We start from the raw sequence: 18,108 nt of genomic DNA on the forward strand, positions 1-18,108 counted from the left end.
TAGGTGATCCTTAGCTCTGTGAGCTTTGAAGATGTCACTCCCCAATACAAACCATAAGACACCAGCCGAGCTGCAAAAATACCTAAAGTGGGCAAATTAAATCACAACCTGCAGAAACTGATGGATAAACCAATGTGCTCTAACCACACTCAGATTACTAGTTAAAGCCGTTTGACGCCAGAGATAAGTTTGCATTCTTTCTAACCCTATAGTGTTAAAAACCACTATCTAGCCCTTCCCTGACCTCTCCCCCTCCTCCTCCCCCCCCCCCCCCCACCTCCAGAAATATAGTCAAGTCTTGCCTTTACTCCAGCCTGCTGGCTCTGCCTCCTTGCCGACATCAAAAGTGGTAGCCTGAGCCAATCACAATGCTTCCCCCGTAGGATTGGTGGAGACTGCCAAGAAGGCAGATCAGGGGCACAGCCCTGGCCAATCAGTATCTCCTCAGATTAATTGAATCAATGCATTCCTATAAGGAAAGTTCAGTGTTTGCATGCAGAGGGTTGAGACACTGAATGTCAGTCACACTGTGCAGCACTGCCCCAGGAAGCACCTCCAGAAGCCATCTGAGGAGTGGCCAGTGGAGGTATCCCTAGGCTGTAATGTAAACACTGCATTTTCTCTAAAGACAGTGTTTACAGCAAAAAGCCTGAAGAGATTGACTACACTTTCCAGATCAAATACAATAAGCTGTAGTTGTTCTGGTGACTATAACGTCCCTTTAAAGTCCATTTCAAAGAAGACAAGAATGTTAAAGTCTACTGAAATCTCCAGATAATTTGATTGCCTTTGAACAGTTTGTTGCTTATCAGGCTCTAAATATTGATAGTTTCCCATTAAAAGTTAGGACCACTTAAATACAACAGTAACAAAGAATATGAAAAACAATTTATAATATTTCCAAGTTTTATTTTTACAAGAATCTTACTTTATTAATACAGGCATGTTACAAGAGTGCTGTAAACAGAATGACTACAGGAAGCACATGTCGAGAGGAGAAACTGAACTATAAAACATGCAGCATCCAATGGGCAACAGGATGCCACTGAAACATTACTAGGACAAGTCATCAGCCCTCCAGCTGTCCAGCGAATGCCCATGTTTAAGGCTGGCACAGACACCACAGAGCAAGTGGGGGAAGTCAGGTGACATGGTAATGTGAACATCTCCCCAACGGTTCAACGTTATATCCATGATACCAGGCGAGATAAAGGACACCAGTCCCTCTGAATACTTAATAAAGGAGTTTGAAGGTCCAGCAAAAGGCAGCCACACCTGCTTACCATTTACCTAGGAGACATGGGAGACAAAGTGCCGTTAGGTTTATTTCACAAGACAAGGTTTTCTTGAAGGAAGTGGTATCCAAGTGACTCACCCATACATGTAGAGAGTTTGTGATTGTGACAAAGCTATTCTGGAAGAAAATGTGAAGTCGTCCTGGGACACCATGGTGGACTTTCAGCACAACTCTGAACCAGATTTTTGAGAGATAATTGCATATTTTCAGGATGTCATACGTGCCATTGTAATTCAGAGATCTGGCAAAGTTACCGAACGATGTGATTTCAGTAGAATTTACGATACACTGCAGACAGGCCTGAGAAGTCTCATTCTGCTGACAGACAAGATGCCGATTTCTTTCCGTAGACTCATAAATAACCAGCTGCAAGGAGAAGTAAATGGACATTGGTTTTAGACCTTTTCAGGATCAGTAATGTTTTAAAGACAATAGTATTTCACATATACGTTATTAGGAACAGTTACCTCTTCTTTAGAACTTTGAAGGCAAAAAACTGCATCCACACAATCCAAGCCATCCCACACCAAGCCTTCCTGACAGCTGCACCCCTCCATGCAATGAGCAAGGCAGCCATCTCCAATACACCGGTCACCACAGGGCCTCACACAGGGTGTGTACACACTTCTCAAAGGACACAGGAAAGCTAGGACACAAAACACTTCATTCTGAAACTAGTAGTGAGGGTTTGCTCTTTTAACAAGTTTTAACTTCCATAAAGTTATACTATAGTGCCAGAAACCAACTTGTCAGTTAGGCAATCAAAAAAAGTCACCCAACAACCCAGAAGTCTCTAGTGGCGGTCTGGTAGACAGCCACTAGGTGGAGTTCGTCATAATTATTGCAGGTTCAATAACTGCAATAATTACTATTGCAGGATTAAGAGACCTGGGACATTGAACCCAGACCACTTCAATGAGCTGAAATGGTCTGAGTGCCTTTAACTCCTACTTCAAAAGTCCTAAGAACTGAAAGACCACAATGGCAAAGTTAAGCCAAAGTGGTAAAGCTGTGCTTAGAGCAGAGATTGAGTTCCCCTATCCCCCCCAATCCTCCATTTTAGATACATTATTCCCCAACATAGCTTTCAAGTCACTACTATTTGTTGTCTAGTGCATTGTAAGATCTGCCTCTAGATACACCACTGGTTTGAATTATAATAGCCTGAATTTAATCAGTCAAAAACATACGGCAAAAGTCATCTTTTCTCCAGGGCTGGACAGAGACACCTTGTGACTGGCATATCATGGCATAATTATGGAGAGTCTGGCAAACCGACAGATTATCCTCATCATATTGGCACTGTTGGGCTAGACATAGGTCATAAAATGCGTATGGGCTGAATACATCATGGCAAGCTCCATAGGGGCCCCTTTCTTCCAATAGTAACAGACAGAGGCTGGGATTGCTTGATGCCGAGCCATTACATCTCCAAGAATTAGCACTTGCGAGTGTGATTGGGGTTGAAAATTCACTGGTGTTTGTTTGTGCACAGAGCCCACAGGTGGGACCACGGAAGTTCTCAGGAAGTAATATTAAGAGAAGTTGTCCATCATACAGGATAGATAGACCAATATCAGTCTCCAGAGTTAATAGGAGGCCATTCCGATTCAGCCAAACCTTTCCTGGAAGAATAATGGCTGGTGGATCGATGAACATCCCATTTACCTGCATAACATGAAAATCTCTGTTCAGTATTATAACAGACACTATTTATTAGACAGTTTCAGAAAGGTTGAATACATTCATCCATTTGACTTTTTAATGAGGTAAATTTACAGTCTGCACTTTATCTACCAGAAAGCAGAAAAGTTGAGTAAGTAGGCAGATCGAGGCAGATCGAATTCAGTAAGCACTATATGAACCTAAAGCAGCAAGTTTAGTTCGAGGCCAATGCCCCTTGGTCAGATTGATTTTTAAAGAGAATGAGGAGGAAGGAGGGAATGAAGGGAAAAGGCAGGTGGAAGGGGAGAAAAAAAAAAGCCACACTGTTTATGCTGGCCAAGTAGAACACACTTACCCAAACATTAAATGGTTCTTGATTATCCAAGACTACGTCCACTCCATACACCCTAACCCAGAGCTGCCCCCTACTCTCTGTATCACTATACATATAATGAACAGCAAAGTATTCACGGGTTATATTGCTTTCTTCAGGACAAAACTGGACAAGTGACACATTGGAAGACCCAGCAAATTCTTTAAATGTTAGACCACCAAAAGGAATATAATTATTCTGAAAGATGAAACAATGTTGGCGCTTTTGAGGGTTATAGCCAGATGTTCTCTCAATAAGGCTGCTTTGCTCTTTCATTGGGTACTGTGTACGTTCTGAAAATCAAACCATAAATAGAAATGTAAGATAAAAACTCTACTGTAATATACTATGAAGTCTTGCCTAAAATGGATTGCTAGTATTGTGAAATTGTACCTATTTGATCTTCAACTTGTGAGCCAGTTCCCCAAGGGTGGACAATTGTGTGAGCCGATAGACAAACATCCCGATAACGTTGTAGACTTTGATTTAGGGCTTCCTCATGGCCATTCTCCAGAGTCATATGCAAGATGCATGTCTTAAAGTATGGCTCCGGGGGAATAACAGCATGGCAGTGTCTAAAATATCCCTCCTTCATCAGGAGTTGGCCACAATAATTTTTATCTTCAAATTGGCTCGTTTCATTGAATACACAACCACTCATGTTCCTTGGATAAGCGCACACCTCTTCAGAAATATATTGCGATACGAATTCTGTGGCATTTACAGCATCAAAGTCATCACCGGCATTTCCATTTGCATTACCACATAGGCCACAAACATTACCCATGTATCTCACTGGTATTTGGAGGGAGACCCACGAAGGACCAAAAATAAAAAGACCAAAGTCTGAGGTTATATGTATAACAGGACCGTGTTTTGAAGCCACAATCTTACCAAACTCCACCACGATTGGGAAATATTGCGTTTCTCTATCTACCTACAAGATAAAAAGCAAGACTAGTTTGAGAACAAACCTACTGTAGAGATGGTTCTAACAGAATATGAACTCTTTACAACTAGATATATTTGCTTTCATTAGCATTACAATAAAAAAATTAAAAATTATTAAACCTAAAAAGACAGCTGCTCTTGAAAGAAAGATTTCAAGAATTTAATGCTTATATATTGCAATTTAATTTAATAGAAAAGTCCTTGTAAAAATAGACGGTCTGCACTGTAGGCCTGGTCTCTAAAAGCCTTATGGTTATGGTAAAAGCCTTGCCTTCTAGTTTGCGACCTGAAATAGAGTTCTATTTGAGGACTTCTGTGCCATGAAAGTTATAATGACATCACATTTGGATTAGTTTAAAGGATTGATTAGAGGGGTCAACATGTATGCTGCCTGGACACATTAAAAGCCAACTGTTTCAAGTGTGCTGATGGCTGGAGCTTCATTCTCGAAGCCTAAGCTTGTTTTCATATTCCAAGCCCCTATCATTCTTACTAAATTAAGTTCGGGTGTATTAAGAGACTGTACAGAATATAGAGTTTTCTTCAGAAAAAAAAAAAAATCACATCTCATGGAGTACAGTTTTTTTTTTGTTTTTTTTTTTTTTATATATAAACTACTCAAGGTGAATGCAATACTGCTATTTGGTGTAACATGACAGACCTAAGGCAAGAATTCTAGATGTAACTCAAAGGATAAATAAAGCAAACACTGCAAGACGAGACGTGTGTAGCCTATTTCTTCTCCTAGCCTATACTTCGATGGAACAAAAAGCAAACCAAGTCACACGTCCCCACCTTACCTGTATTCCTTCAGTGTTCCTGGATACGGTCAAGTTGTGCCCATATACAAGAAGAGTTGCTCTGCTCAGCATTGTGAAGTTTGTTTCAACAGTCTCACTTTGCAAATAGACTTCAAACGCAGGCAGGTCACTAGGTTGGCATAGCTTGCTCATGGTATAGTTGCTATTCCCATTGGCATCCAAGATGGCACCATCAAATGTGTGGTAATATAGATTATTTGTGACCCAGCAGGCTGGCATCATTTTAGGAAGACATGACCTCACTCCTTTGTCAATTACACATTCTTCTCGTCGGGTGCAGGCTTGTTCTTTGCATGTGACAGTACCATTGAGACACTCACACAACTGCCAGCAATAATCATCGTAGAAAGCCTCACCTGGTTGCAAGTAGTGGCCATTATACAGGCAGCCGCAGTCTTCAGGAAGGACACACTTTCCTCCACCAAGAACATAGCCAGAATCACAGGAGCAACTCTCCCGGCAAGGCAGAGGACAGAAGTGTGGTTGGAAGTTGTTGCATGCTGGAGGGCAGCTGGGGCCACAAACTGTGTAATGAGAATTGGGTGGGCACTGATGACCTGCAAAACAAGAAGTCATAATTTTTATATTAAAGTGTACATCAGGAGATAAGATGGGGTGCAGGTGGAATTAAACTTTCCTCCACATTGAAGTGGCACAGCAAGTTTACCATGTAAGCTAAATAAACACGTTGCACTACTTCTAGGAGAGAGTATAAAAGCAAACTCCCTGCTTGACTCTGAAGTTCATCCACCTTCATCCTCCCACCATTGCATTCACAGAATTATTTTAGTGTACACAATAATTCAGTCAAAAGTGTTTGTTTTAGCAAATAATGTAGCAATAACTCTAGGCCATGCATAGCAGAGTAAACACAACTGCAGCCAGCTGGTCTGCTTACCACAAGCGCAGCAGATTATGCCCACCTTGCAGGTGGTCAATCTAGAGGTTGGATTGGCAACCTTCCATTATTACCTCTACTCCGAATACAACAGCATTAAAGATTTATGGAACAAGCATACATCCAAGTACATTCCAAGGTCTAGATGAGATTACCAATAGTACTCATGTTATCTACCTTTGAAGGAGGAGCAGAGATAAGTGGCAGGAATTAAATCTATATAGTTAGTTAATTTCTTAAAAATCGGAGCTCTCTCCTACAAGAGACTAGAAATTTGTTGAAAATTGCAAAGGTAACCATTTTGTAAGTTGTGGAGAGTCATCCAAAAATTGCTTTTCTTAACATTAACCATTTCATGATAAATCCACTTGCAGTTGGAGGAAAATGGGAAGTAGATGTCAAGTCTCACCCCTTTACAGCTACTGTGAAGTTACATAGCTAAAAAGAGACTTGCGTCCATCAAGTTCAGCCTTCCTCACATATGCTTTTGATGCAAAAGAAGGCAAAAAAACCAGTCTGAAGCACTTCCAATTTTGCAACAAACCATGAAAAAAAATCCCTTCTTGACTCCAAAATAGCAGTCAGATGTCTCCTTGGATCAAGCAGCTATTCCCTCACTAGACATATATAGGTTATGTTTCTGCAAGTATGTATCCAATTGCCGTTTAAACATCTGTATGGACTGATAAAACCACCTCTTCAGGCAAAGAATTCCATATCTTGTGTCCTTTGCCTTAGATGAAATCTTTCTTCCAGGCAAAATGTGTGACCTCGTGTCCTATGTATAGCCCGGTTTATGAAAAGATTTCCAGATAATGGTTTGTACTGGGCCCTGAATTAATTTATATAATGTTATTATATCCCATATTTCCAAACAAGAGATTTAAATTTTGTAACCTTTCTTCGTAACTAAAATGCTCCATTCCTTTTATCAATTTTGTAGCTCGTCTCTGCACTTTTTCTAGTGCCATGATATCCTTCTTTAGAACAGGTGCCCAAAATTGCTCAGCATATTCAAGGTGTGGACTTACCAGCGATTTATAAAGAGGCAAAATTATATTTTCATCCTGAGAATTAATGCCCCTATTTATACATGACAAAACCTTACTGGCCTTAACAACTGCAGATTGACATTGCATAGTGCTGCCTAATTTGTTGTCTAACAATTCCCAAATCCTTCTCTGGTGTGGATATCCCTAATTCAATACCATTTAGGGTGCAAGTTGCTTGTGCATTCTTGACCCCGAAGCGCATAAATTTGCATTTTTCAACGTTAAATTTCACCTGCCTTGTAGTGCCCAGTCCCCCAATCCATATAAATCCCTTGCGGCAAAACTAGCCACTTAAAACTGTATTTGTCTAAATGTGTTTCTATAGCTTTAAGGTTGTTAGAACCAAGTGCATTCCTGGATATGTATTTTATGCGAACAACAGCATTCATATGCTGGCGGCATGAAAGCCACCAGCATTCATACAGTAGTTTCACAAACAGTGAAGTTCAACACTGTTCGTGAAACGAACAAACTACCGAATGGGAGACCACACACAGGAAGTCGTATGGCTCCCATTAAATATATATATATATATTTTTTTTTAATTCTTTATTTTTGTTGTTGTGCAATATATTATCACAATCCGACAGTGAAAACATATTTTACATGTTTCAATAGATTACATGAACAGCTCTGTAGTAGCGTATGACAATTTATCAATAAGAGAAAAGAAAAAGAAACCCCCCCAAAAAAACATTGTGAACAACAAGGTGTGACCCTGAGCCTGTTGGACACATTCGCTTATGCAACACTCTGACTGAGGTATATAGAGTATGATATCACATGATGCAAATGCAAGGATCACTGTACTTTAAGAGGCCTCAGCACCGTTCCTTATAGGAGAAGGCCCTTGGTGCCGATAGGATAGGAGTGTAAGTGGAAAGAACAGAGAAGAAAAGTATAGAGAATAGGCAAGATCGGGGCAGTAGAGAATAGGCAAGATCGGGGCCTCCCATTAAATATTAAAACATTGTTGCAATCGGTAATTAGAGAGATTCAGGGTGGCCACCGTTCGGCTACCGACCACGCGGCGGTCGGCCATCTTAGATCCTTTGTTAGCCCAGCGGTATTTGGTCGTTGAGCGCCTCGAACTAAAATAGGCTACTCGACGGCACAAATACCGCTGGACTTCCAAGCCGTTCGGGAGCCCCGGTCCTTCGATAGTTTGTTCCCATACGTTCAATCGGTAGTTTGAATGTAACTTAGAAATAATGTGTGTTTCGTGCGGCGTTCGGTTATTTATGCTGGGATCTGAGCAGTACTTTCACGAAATGTGTGCTCAGACCCCAGCTATCTACCGAACGTCCATTTGTTTAAATATAATTATTATAAAAGTGATGTATTTTCATGTAAAATAGTGGTTCTGCTGTATATTCTAGTGGGAGTATCCCTCTCGTACATCAGTGCATGATGGGAGATATGTCCAGGTTGTTCAGTTCCCCATGTAGTCCCCTACTGTACAACCCCTGTAATGTTAGTAGGGAAACCCCTTGCATGGGGAATCCCATAAATACTGTGACCTGTGATTAAAAGCTCAGTTGACTCCCAGCCTATGTGTCATCTAGTTCTTGGGAAGGAAGGATTCTTACGCTACCAGGATTATTGTATGCTGCATTTATTTGCCTGGATTATTTTATGCTGTTTGTTACCCAGCGGAGATACTGTGGATTATACTACCCATCTGCTACATCCTTCTGCAGCAAAGCAATATCCTGTTCACATTGTATTACTTTACAAAGTTTTGTGTCATCTGCAAACACTGATACATGGCTTTCAATGCCCATTTCAAGATCATTTATAAATATGTTAAATAGAAGCGGTCCCAAAACAGAACCCTGAGGGACACCACTTTTGTCCAGACTGAAAACTTACCATTAACAACAACTCGTTGTACTCTATCCTTAAGCTAACGTTCTACCCAAGAACATTAATCTAGACCAATTTTTTAGTATGAAGACTAGCCTATTGTGAGGAACAGTATCAAATGCCTTGGCAAAATCCAAGTAGACCCCATCCACTGCAACACCCTGATCTATACTTCTACTTCTTCGCAGAATGCAACTAGGTTAGTTTGAAATTACCTATGTTTCAGAAAACCATGCTGATTATTGCTAATAAGGTTCTTCCCAATGAATTATCCCTTAATAGCCCTTCAGATATTTTCCCAGTCACAGAAGTAAAGCTCACATGTTTAATTTTCAGGCAAGGATTTTGAACATTTTTGAATATAGGAACCACGTCTGCCTTCCTCAAATCCTCCGGTACAATACCGGAAACAAAAGAATCTTGAAACATTAAATACAGAGGTTCACTTATTTCCCCACTTAACTCCTTAAGTACTCGTGGGTGAATACCGTCAGTCCTACGATCTTTTTTTACATTAATTTTCTTTAACTGCTGTAGCACCTTGTCTCGAGTCATCCAATCACAAGTGATCTGCAAGTTTTTTGCAGCAATCATTTGCATATCTATTGCCAACAGGTGTTGAAGTGGCACTTAAATTGCCAGCAAGTGCAATTGCTAGAACACTGATTCAATCAGTGGACAGATCTATAAGCCTTGTTTATGCAAGTGTGCCCAGGGTTTGTACTAGTATACTCACTACAGAATGTGTCAGTTCTCCAAGAATGGACTACTGCTCCTGCTTCCTGGCATGCTGTGGTGTAGCTGGAAAGAACTTTGCACAGGTCACCCTCATTACATAGATCTGCAATACACCTGTGGATAAAGCTTTCAGTGTCAAGCTTCCTGTAACAGTCTCTGAATGGTCCATTATCATCCACAAGCATCCCACAGCTATCCAAGTTGTAGCTTCCCATAAGGGAACATGTGCTGCAGTTTTTATGGCAGTCACTCCTGCATATCTCCAATTCTGGGTTGGTGGGCTCAGAGACACAAAGACCACATACCGCACCAGTATAGGACATAGGAATAAGAGCCAAGACTTGTCCATTGTCAAATGAGAAGGTCAGACCATCAAATGAAAGCACGATAACTCCACCCAGACCACTCTGAAAGATTTCAACTTCGCCACCATTCAGTAAAACAGGAGTGTTATACAACACACCATCCACCTAAAATGGACACATTTTACACATTAATGAGGAAAATGAAAACAATGTAAATTTAAATTAAAAAACAGGTATAAGTCCACAAGCATAAAAAGCACCAACTCCATTTACCTCAACTCTTCCATTGTACACATGACTGAGGGTCACCAGTCTTCCAGATATATAGATATCAACAGCTTTGATATGATTTGATCCAGGTGTTGCTCCTTCATGGGTTATTAAGTGCACATCAAAATTATCCAACTCATTAGTCGGCACACAAAGACCTGCCATTCTGGTGTCACAATAGCCAATAATACTGCCAAAATGGCCATCGAATGTTACATAGTTAGAACCTTCATAGACCGAGCAGGACTCCTTTATAAATGCAAGACAAGACCACAGGTCATTGTCAAGTCCACATCTATACCCGGGATCACAGCCATTAACATGTTGGCATTCTACTTCTCCTGTGGAACCATTGCACAGGCACATTGTTTGGCAATCACTGCTGAGCAGTTCTGTTCCATTAGGGTAATAGTTACCTCCCCAGAGACATTGTTCTATGGGGGTACATGTACCCATTTGGAGTTGATAGTTCTGTTGACAAACACAGCCTTCAAAACATTGTTTTCTGTCACACTCTGAGCTTTGAGAACCCAAGCAGGTTGAAAGAGGTAAACAGCTTTCATAGTAACTATTCAAGGGACATTGAAGGTCTGTGGATATTAAAGATAACGATTTAATTAGGAGACATTCATTTTTAGACCATAAACCCATACATTGATTTAAGAGACTTACCACATTTCGCCAGATTTCTCCATCCATTCATGTTTACACCTTCTACTGCGCAAGCTTTAGCATAACTCTCCAAGATCTTGCATATGTCAAAAAGTGCATTTTCACAGACCTCAAACATACAACTTTTAACAAATGGTTTGGAATCCAGAACTTCAGAACATTCTATAAATACGTCCAATTCTTCCAGCAAACTACAGGATGTGGTTGTATTGGTTATATTACTAATTTGTATGTTGCATTCCTCATAATACCTCCAGTTGCCAGAGACACAAAGCTCATCTGTAGGCAGTCCTAAACTGGATTGATTTGTAGAGTTGCCAGTATATCCCACGCAAATTCCAGTCATCAGTCCAGAAAAGCTGGGAATTGTAAGATAAAGGAATCCTTTTCCAATCAGAACTCTGAGACCAAAAGAAAAGCTTGCTTCAGTAAATGGACCAAGTTGTGTTAAGTTTAGTGGACCTTTCTGAAAACTTAGTGGAAGGTAAAACTGGACTCCATCTACCTAGAGATTGAAAAGAGAAAAATGAATAAAATTATAGACTCACTCTGTATAACTCAGAGATCTGGTTAATATGTTCTCAAATCCTCAGTCTAAATAGAATGGGAAGAGGAGGGAAGAGGGGATGGAATAAAATACAATTTTCAATCTTTAATATTCTGTAACTAATCTCAAAATTAAGTTAAATTAACTAGCCAATTATGGTTATTCACAAACCAGTAAATTATGGGAAATTTGTATTTGTATTGACAAGTTAAACTTTGTAGACTACAGCTTATTGCTTAACTAGTCTAGCAGAGAACTAGTTTTCACTTTTAGGGTAGATTAACATATAGTCAACTCAGTTTTAGTTTGATAGTTGGTGGCAACTGGCCTCCAGTTGACAAATTAGACAAGGAATAGTTAAAGCCAGTTACAATATATTGGATAAGCCGCTAAAGATATAGTAGTGTGCTGGAACTACCATCACGTACCAACAGACACAAAACACCAAGTTGTAGGAACCCTCCTGTTTCATGTTTGGACTGGGCATTGCCATCTCAACATTGACACAATGGTGACAAACTGTTATGGAGGATGACTAGACACTCACTGTTACTTCTCCTGGTTCATTGACTGGTATCTCAATAGTCATGACAGAAGTTCTGATTATCAGTGCAATGTCGGGCTTCATTTTTCTTTCTACGCTGAAGGACTGAGAACTGGTTTCAGGATCTGTAAGAGCGAGGAGTACAGCTGTGCAGTTACCAGACTGGATCACATAAGACCCATCAAAGGTGCGAAAATGTGGCCTTCCCCAGGCAATGCATGTTGGGTGAAGAGGAGAAAAAACAGAGTTTCCATCTGTTCTGTTGAGTGGCAACTCATCCATAGATTGAACACTGGAGTGCAGACTTTGTACTAGATTGAAAATAAAAAGTCAATGGGTGTGAACAGAAATCTGGATTGTCCAAGCCACAGTTTCTCATTTGTAGGTCATAGAAGGTCAGTTTTTTACAGAGGTAGATTTAATTTAGTACCACAATACATTTCAGCTTTAATAGAAAGCACACTTAGACACTATTCTGGCAGTACAAGTTCAGAGTACACAGGCACAGGGTTGGGGTGTAATATTGGATACTGATCAAGCAGAGGCAGCCTGGCCAGTATTTAGTTCTGTATTATAGACCTCTTATACAGGAGTTGTCAAGGTTGCCTCTTATGGCTCAAGAAAGCAATAACTTATACACACACACACACACACACTCTAAGTGGTGAGTAACCAAATCATACTTTATGCATTCTCAGCAGGTTTTTGTTCTGACCTATTTGAAATGTCTAAGTCTCAAAAATTATAGCACTCTGAATCAGTAAACAGGCCACCGATTTGAGGGGGAGGAGAGAGGGGGAGAATAAAAAAAAAAAGCCAGAAACTATTGTGCAAGAGTTTTACATGTAAAATAGGAAGTGCTAGTTTATCAATTAAAGTCCCAGCCAAGTTAACAGCAGAAACATCTAAAAAACAAATCACTGTATGATGTGAACACCCTTTGCCTTTAAATCTGGGTCAATTCCTATAGGTATACTTGCAGACAGGTTTGTATGGACCTTGTTTTGGTTGTTGCAAACATCTTTGAGAACCAAGCATAGTTCAGTGGATTTAAGGTGTCTTGGTGCTTCTGTCTCCCCATGTAATCCCAGGCAGATATTAAGGCTCTGGATTTGCCACACCATCACTTCCAGGACTCCATATACTTTGTCAGTGTCTTATGGACTATGGCTGTTTGGGAATCATTGTCATGTTGCAGAATTAATGTGGGGCCAGATACCTCCCTGATTGTATTACATGAGGAAGTATCTGCCTTTACTTCTCAGCATGGAGACTGTCAATTCTGTCCAAATACCCCACTTGCAGAAATGTCACCTTAAACTTGCACCATCATGCCTCACTGTAACCTGCAAGCGCTCATTCTTGTACTTCTCGCTAGTCCTTAGGAGAAAAAGCGGTCTTCTGCTAAAAGCAAATATTTGAAATGTATGATAAGTGCCTGTTTGATATAAATAATCATGCACCTGAACGCCTCAAATTTATTCTAAAGTATCCCGAACATACAACCACCACAGTCATTAACTTATAAAACGTAAGGAATATTGAGCCTTTTGAGTGATATTATGGCACCCTCAGAGACCTGATCAACACTGAGCCTGTCTGTGACTACATGAAGAGACAAGCAACTGAGGAGGCCTAAATACACTGAAGAATGGCTTAGCTCTCAAAGATATTTGGAACAGCCCTATACAAAACACACTAAATACAAAATCCCTAACCTGCAAGTGTACCTAGAAGAACTGATGTGGTTTTGAAGGCAATAGGCGATCACACCAAGTATTGATTTGATTTAGACTTTTTTGGTTTACTCACTTTGCATTATCAATGCATTCTTGCTTTGCAACATTTTGCCAAGCCATCCAAGATATTTGCACAGCTCCTTATTACAAGACACAGCAATATGTAGAATACACATGAACACCACCATGGCAGCCACCATATAAATAAATATGAAAATGTGATTCTGCCAATTATTCACTGAGGTGTAGGGCTATTCAGATTGGTTTATTGTTTATTAATTATTTTTGTCTGAGACATCATGTTGTCAGGGCCCTTTTAGGCCCTGCTTGAAGTTCATTAGAGTTCGAGACAGCGTGAAAAACCCACTCTGTGTTTTACATACCTCTATCTAGACACACCCCTGGTACTCCATAGGCACTCATTTTTGCAAAGCCAACAGAAAATAGGCCAAATTGTTCATAAGGATGTGAGATAACACTATATCCACTACGCTGAATATAAGGTATTTTTGCGTACACCATTATTGTAGCATCAACATCTCTCCATTGTAAGTTTATTAACTTCGTCTGATTGTATTGTAATTGAGAAGCACTATTCCTGGGAATGACTATAAATGCAAGGTTCTTAAGACTGGGCATAGAGACTAGTCCATAACTAGAACAGAATTCTTCTTCTGGAGTGAGGTTGAGAAGGAATCCATCATAGATAAGGTCTTTATAAACTCCACCACTGCTATACAACAAAGCCATGAGCCCGACAGTACTAGATATATATGCAGACTTGAAAGGGGGAATTTTGAACTCTTCCACACTTCCAGGAATCAGTTCTCTATACAAGGTATTGTTATCATTTTTAACAATCACAATAGTCTCTGCAGATGCCATGACATAGACACTGTATGCGCTCTGAAATTGTATTGGTGGTGCCACAAAATTAGATCCCCAGGAAGTGATTGGCAGAAGTTGCATACATATATGGGTGCAGTGGGTGTTCTTCTGAGCACAGCTGTGACCTGTAAACACCCCAATAGTTTCTTGTGACACAAGATGGCTGCCAGACAAGTCATAGGAGCTCTGGAGCTGTACAGATTCCCACGGTTCCAGTGTCAGATGTAGCGGTTCGCCAGGAGAGAAGCTCGTATTGTCAAAGAACACTATGTCTGTTAAGGTGGCAGTGACCAGATTAGGTGTGGGACCATTAATCACAGCTATTTGTCCAAATGTTCCTCTTGGCCCACTGTCAGGTGTAAATACATAGTATTCTCTTCCCCACTCTGTAATTGGGTACACAATCCACGTGCTGCTTGTATAAGGTCTTTCATTGTTGGCCACCACTGATAGTTCCTGGGTTGAGTGGACACTGACAACCTTATTAGATCGGCAACTATTAAGAAGCTCAGAATCCACTGGTAACGCAACGGTCACTGAGGAGCCAGGCATTACTGAGACTAGCTTGCAAAAGCTTGTATTTGGAAGAGAGATATTGACTTGAGTATCTTGGAAAAGTGCTGTGAGTGTAAGTCGCAGGCGTGGTTTACCATGATCAGGGCGAAAGTTCTGCATGAAGACCACAGCAAAGTCTTTTCCCAGAGTCTCACAAGAAGCATGGCCTAATAAGATAAAAGGTGATACAATATCATACAACGTCTCTTGCATTCCACATATACAGTTTATCGAATGCAACATGCACTAAGACAGCTATTCCTCAGTCATGGATGGAAGTCTTAATGAAAACTTATGGTTAACCCAAATTTGCAACCTCATCTACAAGTTAGAAAATGTGACTTGCATGAACTGGGAGATGCAGACATTTCAGGACTTCCTCCGTTCAAGTTATACAGTCAGCATTTTAGAATATAAAAAGGAACACTATAGGGTTAGGAACACAAACATGTATTCCTGACTAGTGTTAAAACCTTAGTATAATATAGCAAAAGTCTGCAGCTGTTGCCTCTGATCTGCCCACATGCCTGACATCAGAAGTGATTTTGTGAGCCAATCACGATTCTTCCCCATAGGATTGGCTGAGAAGGAAGCAGATCAGGGGGAAGAGCCAGCCCATGCTAAACCAGGTATAGGCAACCTTCGGCACTGCAGATGTTTTTGACTACTCTTTCCATGATGCTTTGCCAGCGTGTAAGAGCATTATGGGGGACGTAGTCCACAACATCTGGAGTGCCAAAGGTTGCCTATCCCTGTGCTAAACCGTTCTGGCCAATCAGCATCTCCTCAGAGATTAATTGAATCAATGCATCTCTATGAAGGAAATTCAGTGTCTGCCTGCAATGGGTAGAGGCAATGAATGGCAGTGCTGCTCACTGTGCAGCACTGCCCCAGGAAGCACCTCTAGTAGCTATCTAAGGAGTGACCAGTGGAGGTATCCCTAGGCAGTAATGTAAACACTGCATTTTCTGTGAAACAAACTATTTACTGCAAAAAGATTGAAGGAAATTATTACACTCACCAGAATACAATAAGCTGTAGTTCTGGTGACTATAGTGTCCCTTTAAAAGCCAATATTCCAGCCATCAGAATTCCTAGATAAAGGGTTTTGCAAATTTATGTAGAACTTGTTACACATCCGCCCCGTTTTAATCCATGCATGAAGGTGGTTTAAGGGTCATAAACGTTACAGTTAATTTAACTTTACGTAGATAGTTTCAGAGTTAAACTGAGTTACTTTAACTTTTAAAATTATAAAAAAAAAAGCTGCCCTTTACTTCAGGAAGCTAAAATTGTACTTAACTACTTAAGTTTTTCTTCTGTGTTTCCCCCCCCCCTTCTGGAGAAAACCATCACAAAAAAGTAGATTATTAAAATCTAATGTATGCAGATTTAAACAAAGTTTGGAGATTTTAATTGGTTTGCAGAGAGGTGTGTATAAACAGTTCTCATTTTGCTAAATTCTGTTTATTACCTCCTACACTGCGGCCTCAAATAACTTACCTCCAAGATACAGGACGAAGCACACACACAGGATCAGGTTTACACCCATTGCTGGAAAACACAGACAGATCATCAACCAAGAGACAGTCCATTTCAAAAGCAGAACCAAAATATTAAATCCAGCACAGATTAAAACGACATATTGGATTATAGTCAAAATAGCCAAGATGGCAAATATTTTCCTAAAACAGTGGAGTTTTTATCTGGCTTGCGTTAGATCCACAATCTTCCTCATAGAAGCTTATTTAATAAACTAATACATGGCAAACTGGGCTGCAAAATACATGTCAAAGCAGACAATTTGGAAGGTATGTTCTAGCCATGCTTTCACCATTTCAAGATATTTAAATTTACATTAATATGGCATCAACAAAATAAGGTCCAAGATGCCAAAAACCTTCAATAGAATGCACTAAATTCAGAATTGGGGACATTTGGCCAAGTTAAAATACAGCAGATTCCATAGCGCTACGTTTTCCAGATTATCTGCTTTGACATAAAATCTTAGATCAAGAAGGAAAAAAAAATATGTTTTGACTGCCTTCTATTGACACAAGATGCTTTTTTTTTATTTTGCGTTACATACAAAAAGCCATCTTGTTCTTTGTTTAATTGACAGAAAGCATACCTGCACCTCAGTACGTCTCTGTAACTTTCAGCCCATCCCAGACAATGTAGCCAACAAGGCTAGCACTCCATCCTATATTCCCTCTGATGGGGGGAGGGGCGGATACATTATGTTCCTTATTATCTCGTTAGCTCACCTGAATGTTAATTAGCTGATACTGAGCTGCTTTGCAATGCAGACATTTCCCTGAGCCATTATTTTATACTCAGATTTATTTTGCTAAAATGTGGAGCTTAGTGAAGAGAATGGGGGTTATGTATAAAAAGCAGCGTGCTTGTTTTCACCCCAAACTGTTGTCATTTTAAATAGGTGCTCTCAGTAAAAAAGAGGATTAACTTTTTTTTCTCTGACCAGTTTTCTGTGGCAGATAAGAAACGTTCTTCATTTTCCTTTTTCTTTAAGAAATACAAAAAATAAATCTTCACTTTTAAATGTTTATTTTTCCACAAATCTGCTTTTCTTGTTAGAAATATTAATTATTAGTCTTATTTTGTGAATGCAATCCATGGTAAAATGACTGGGCGAAAAGGAGCAATGAATCTCACAGAGGAATGCAAAGTGATAGGATCAGCAAAGTTTAAAGGTGCAGTAACCGATTTATACACAAAACCAGCGCCAACGTGACAGTAAATGCGATCATTTTTATACGTAACATATTTTAAAGGTGCCTCTCCCTGAATAGGCTGCAGCTGGTTAGATTTCACTATTGCCATCTGCTTGTTCAGTCAGGCATGTTTATAAAACCGATATGATTGAGAGAAATGTACAGTGTTAGTTACTAAAAGTGTGAATTCTA

The 18,108-nt window shown here is 40.1% G+C and overlaps 1 protein-coding gene across 1 annotated transcript; it reads right to left on the bottom strand.

Annotated features, from left to right (window-relative positions):
* Positions 1-981: 981 nt before the first annotated feature.
* Positions 982-17,385, bottom strand: LOC134577690 (IgGFc-binding protein-like). Its single transcript, XM_063436551.1, has 14 exons — positions 17,313-17,385; positions 16,685-16,735; positions 14,122-15,348; positions 12,003-12,310; positions 10,909-11,413; positions 10,240-10,826; positions 9,660-10,131; positions 5,087-5,664; positions 3,729-4,272; positions 3,318-3,628; positions 2,488-2,965; positions 1,765-1,943; positions 1,376-1,663; positions 982-1,290 (listed from the first exon to the last, which is right to left on the bottom strand). Exons 2-14 carry the CDS (start codon positions 16,731-16,733, stop codon positions 1,057-1,059), a joined length of 5,760 nt encoding a protein of 1,919 aa, XP_063292621.1. The 5' UTR covers positions 16,734-16,735; positions 17,313-17,385; the 3' UTR covers positions 982-1,056.
* Positions 17,386-18,108: the final 723 nt, after the last annotated feature.

Source organism: Pelobates fuscus, chromosome 11 (assembly GCF_036172605.1).
Source record: "Pelobates fuscus isolate aPelFus1 chromosome 11, aPelFus1.pri, whole genome shotgun sequence".
Lineage (NCBI taxonomy): Eukaryota > Metazoa > Chordata > Amphibia > Anura > Pelobatidae > Pelobates > Pelobates fuscus.

Excerpts from the sequence above, each read along its gene's own strand:
- LOC134577690 (XM_063436551.1), bottom strand. The coding sequence starts at position 16,733 with ATGGGTGTAAACCTGATCCTGTGTGTGTGCTTCGTCCTGTATCTTGGA. Across the intron at positions 12,311-14,121 it reads AGGGGTGTGTCTAGATAGAG|TACAAAGTCTGCACTCCAGT; the intron begins GTATGTAAAACA and ends TTTTCAATCTAG. Across the intron at positions 1,291-1,375 it reads CAAACTCTCTACATGTATGG|GTAAATGGTAAGCAGGTGTG; the intron begins GTGAGTCACTTG and ends CATGTCTCCTAG.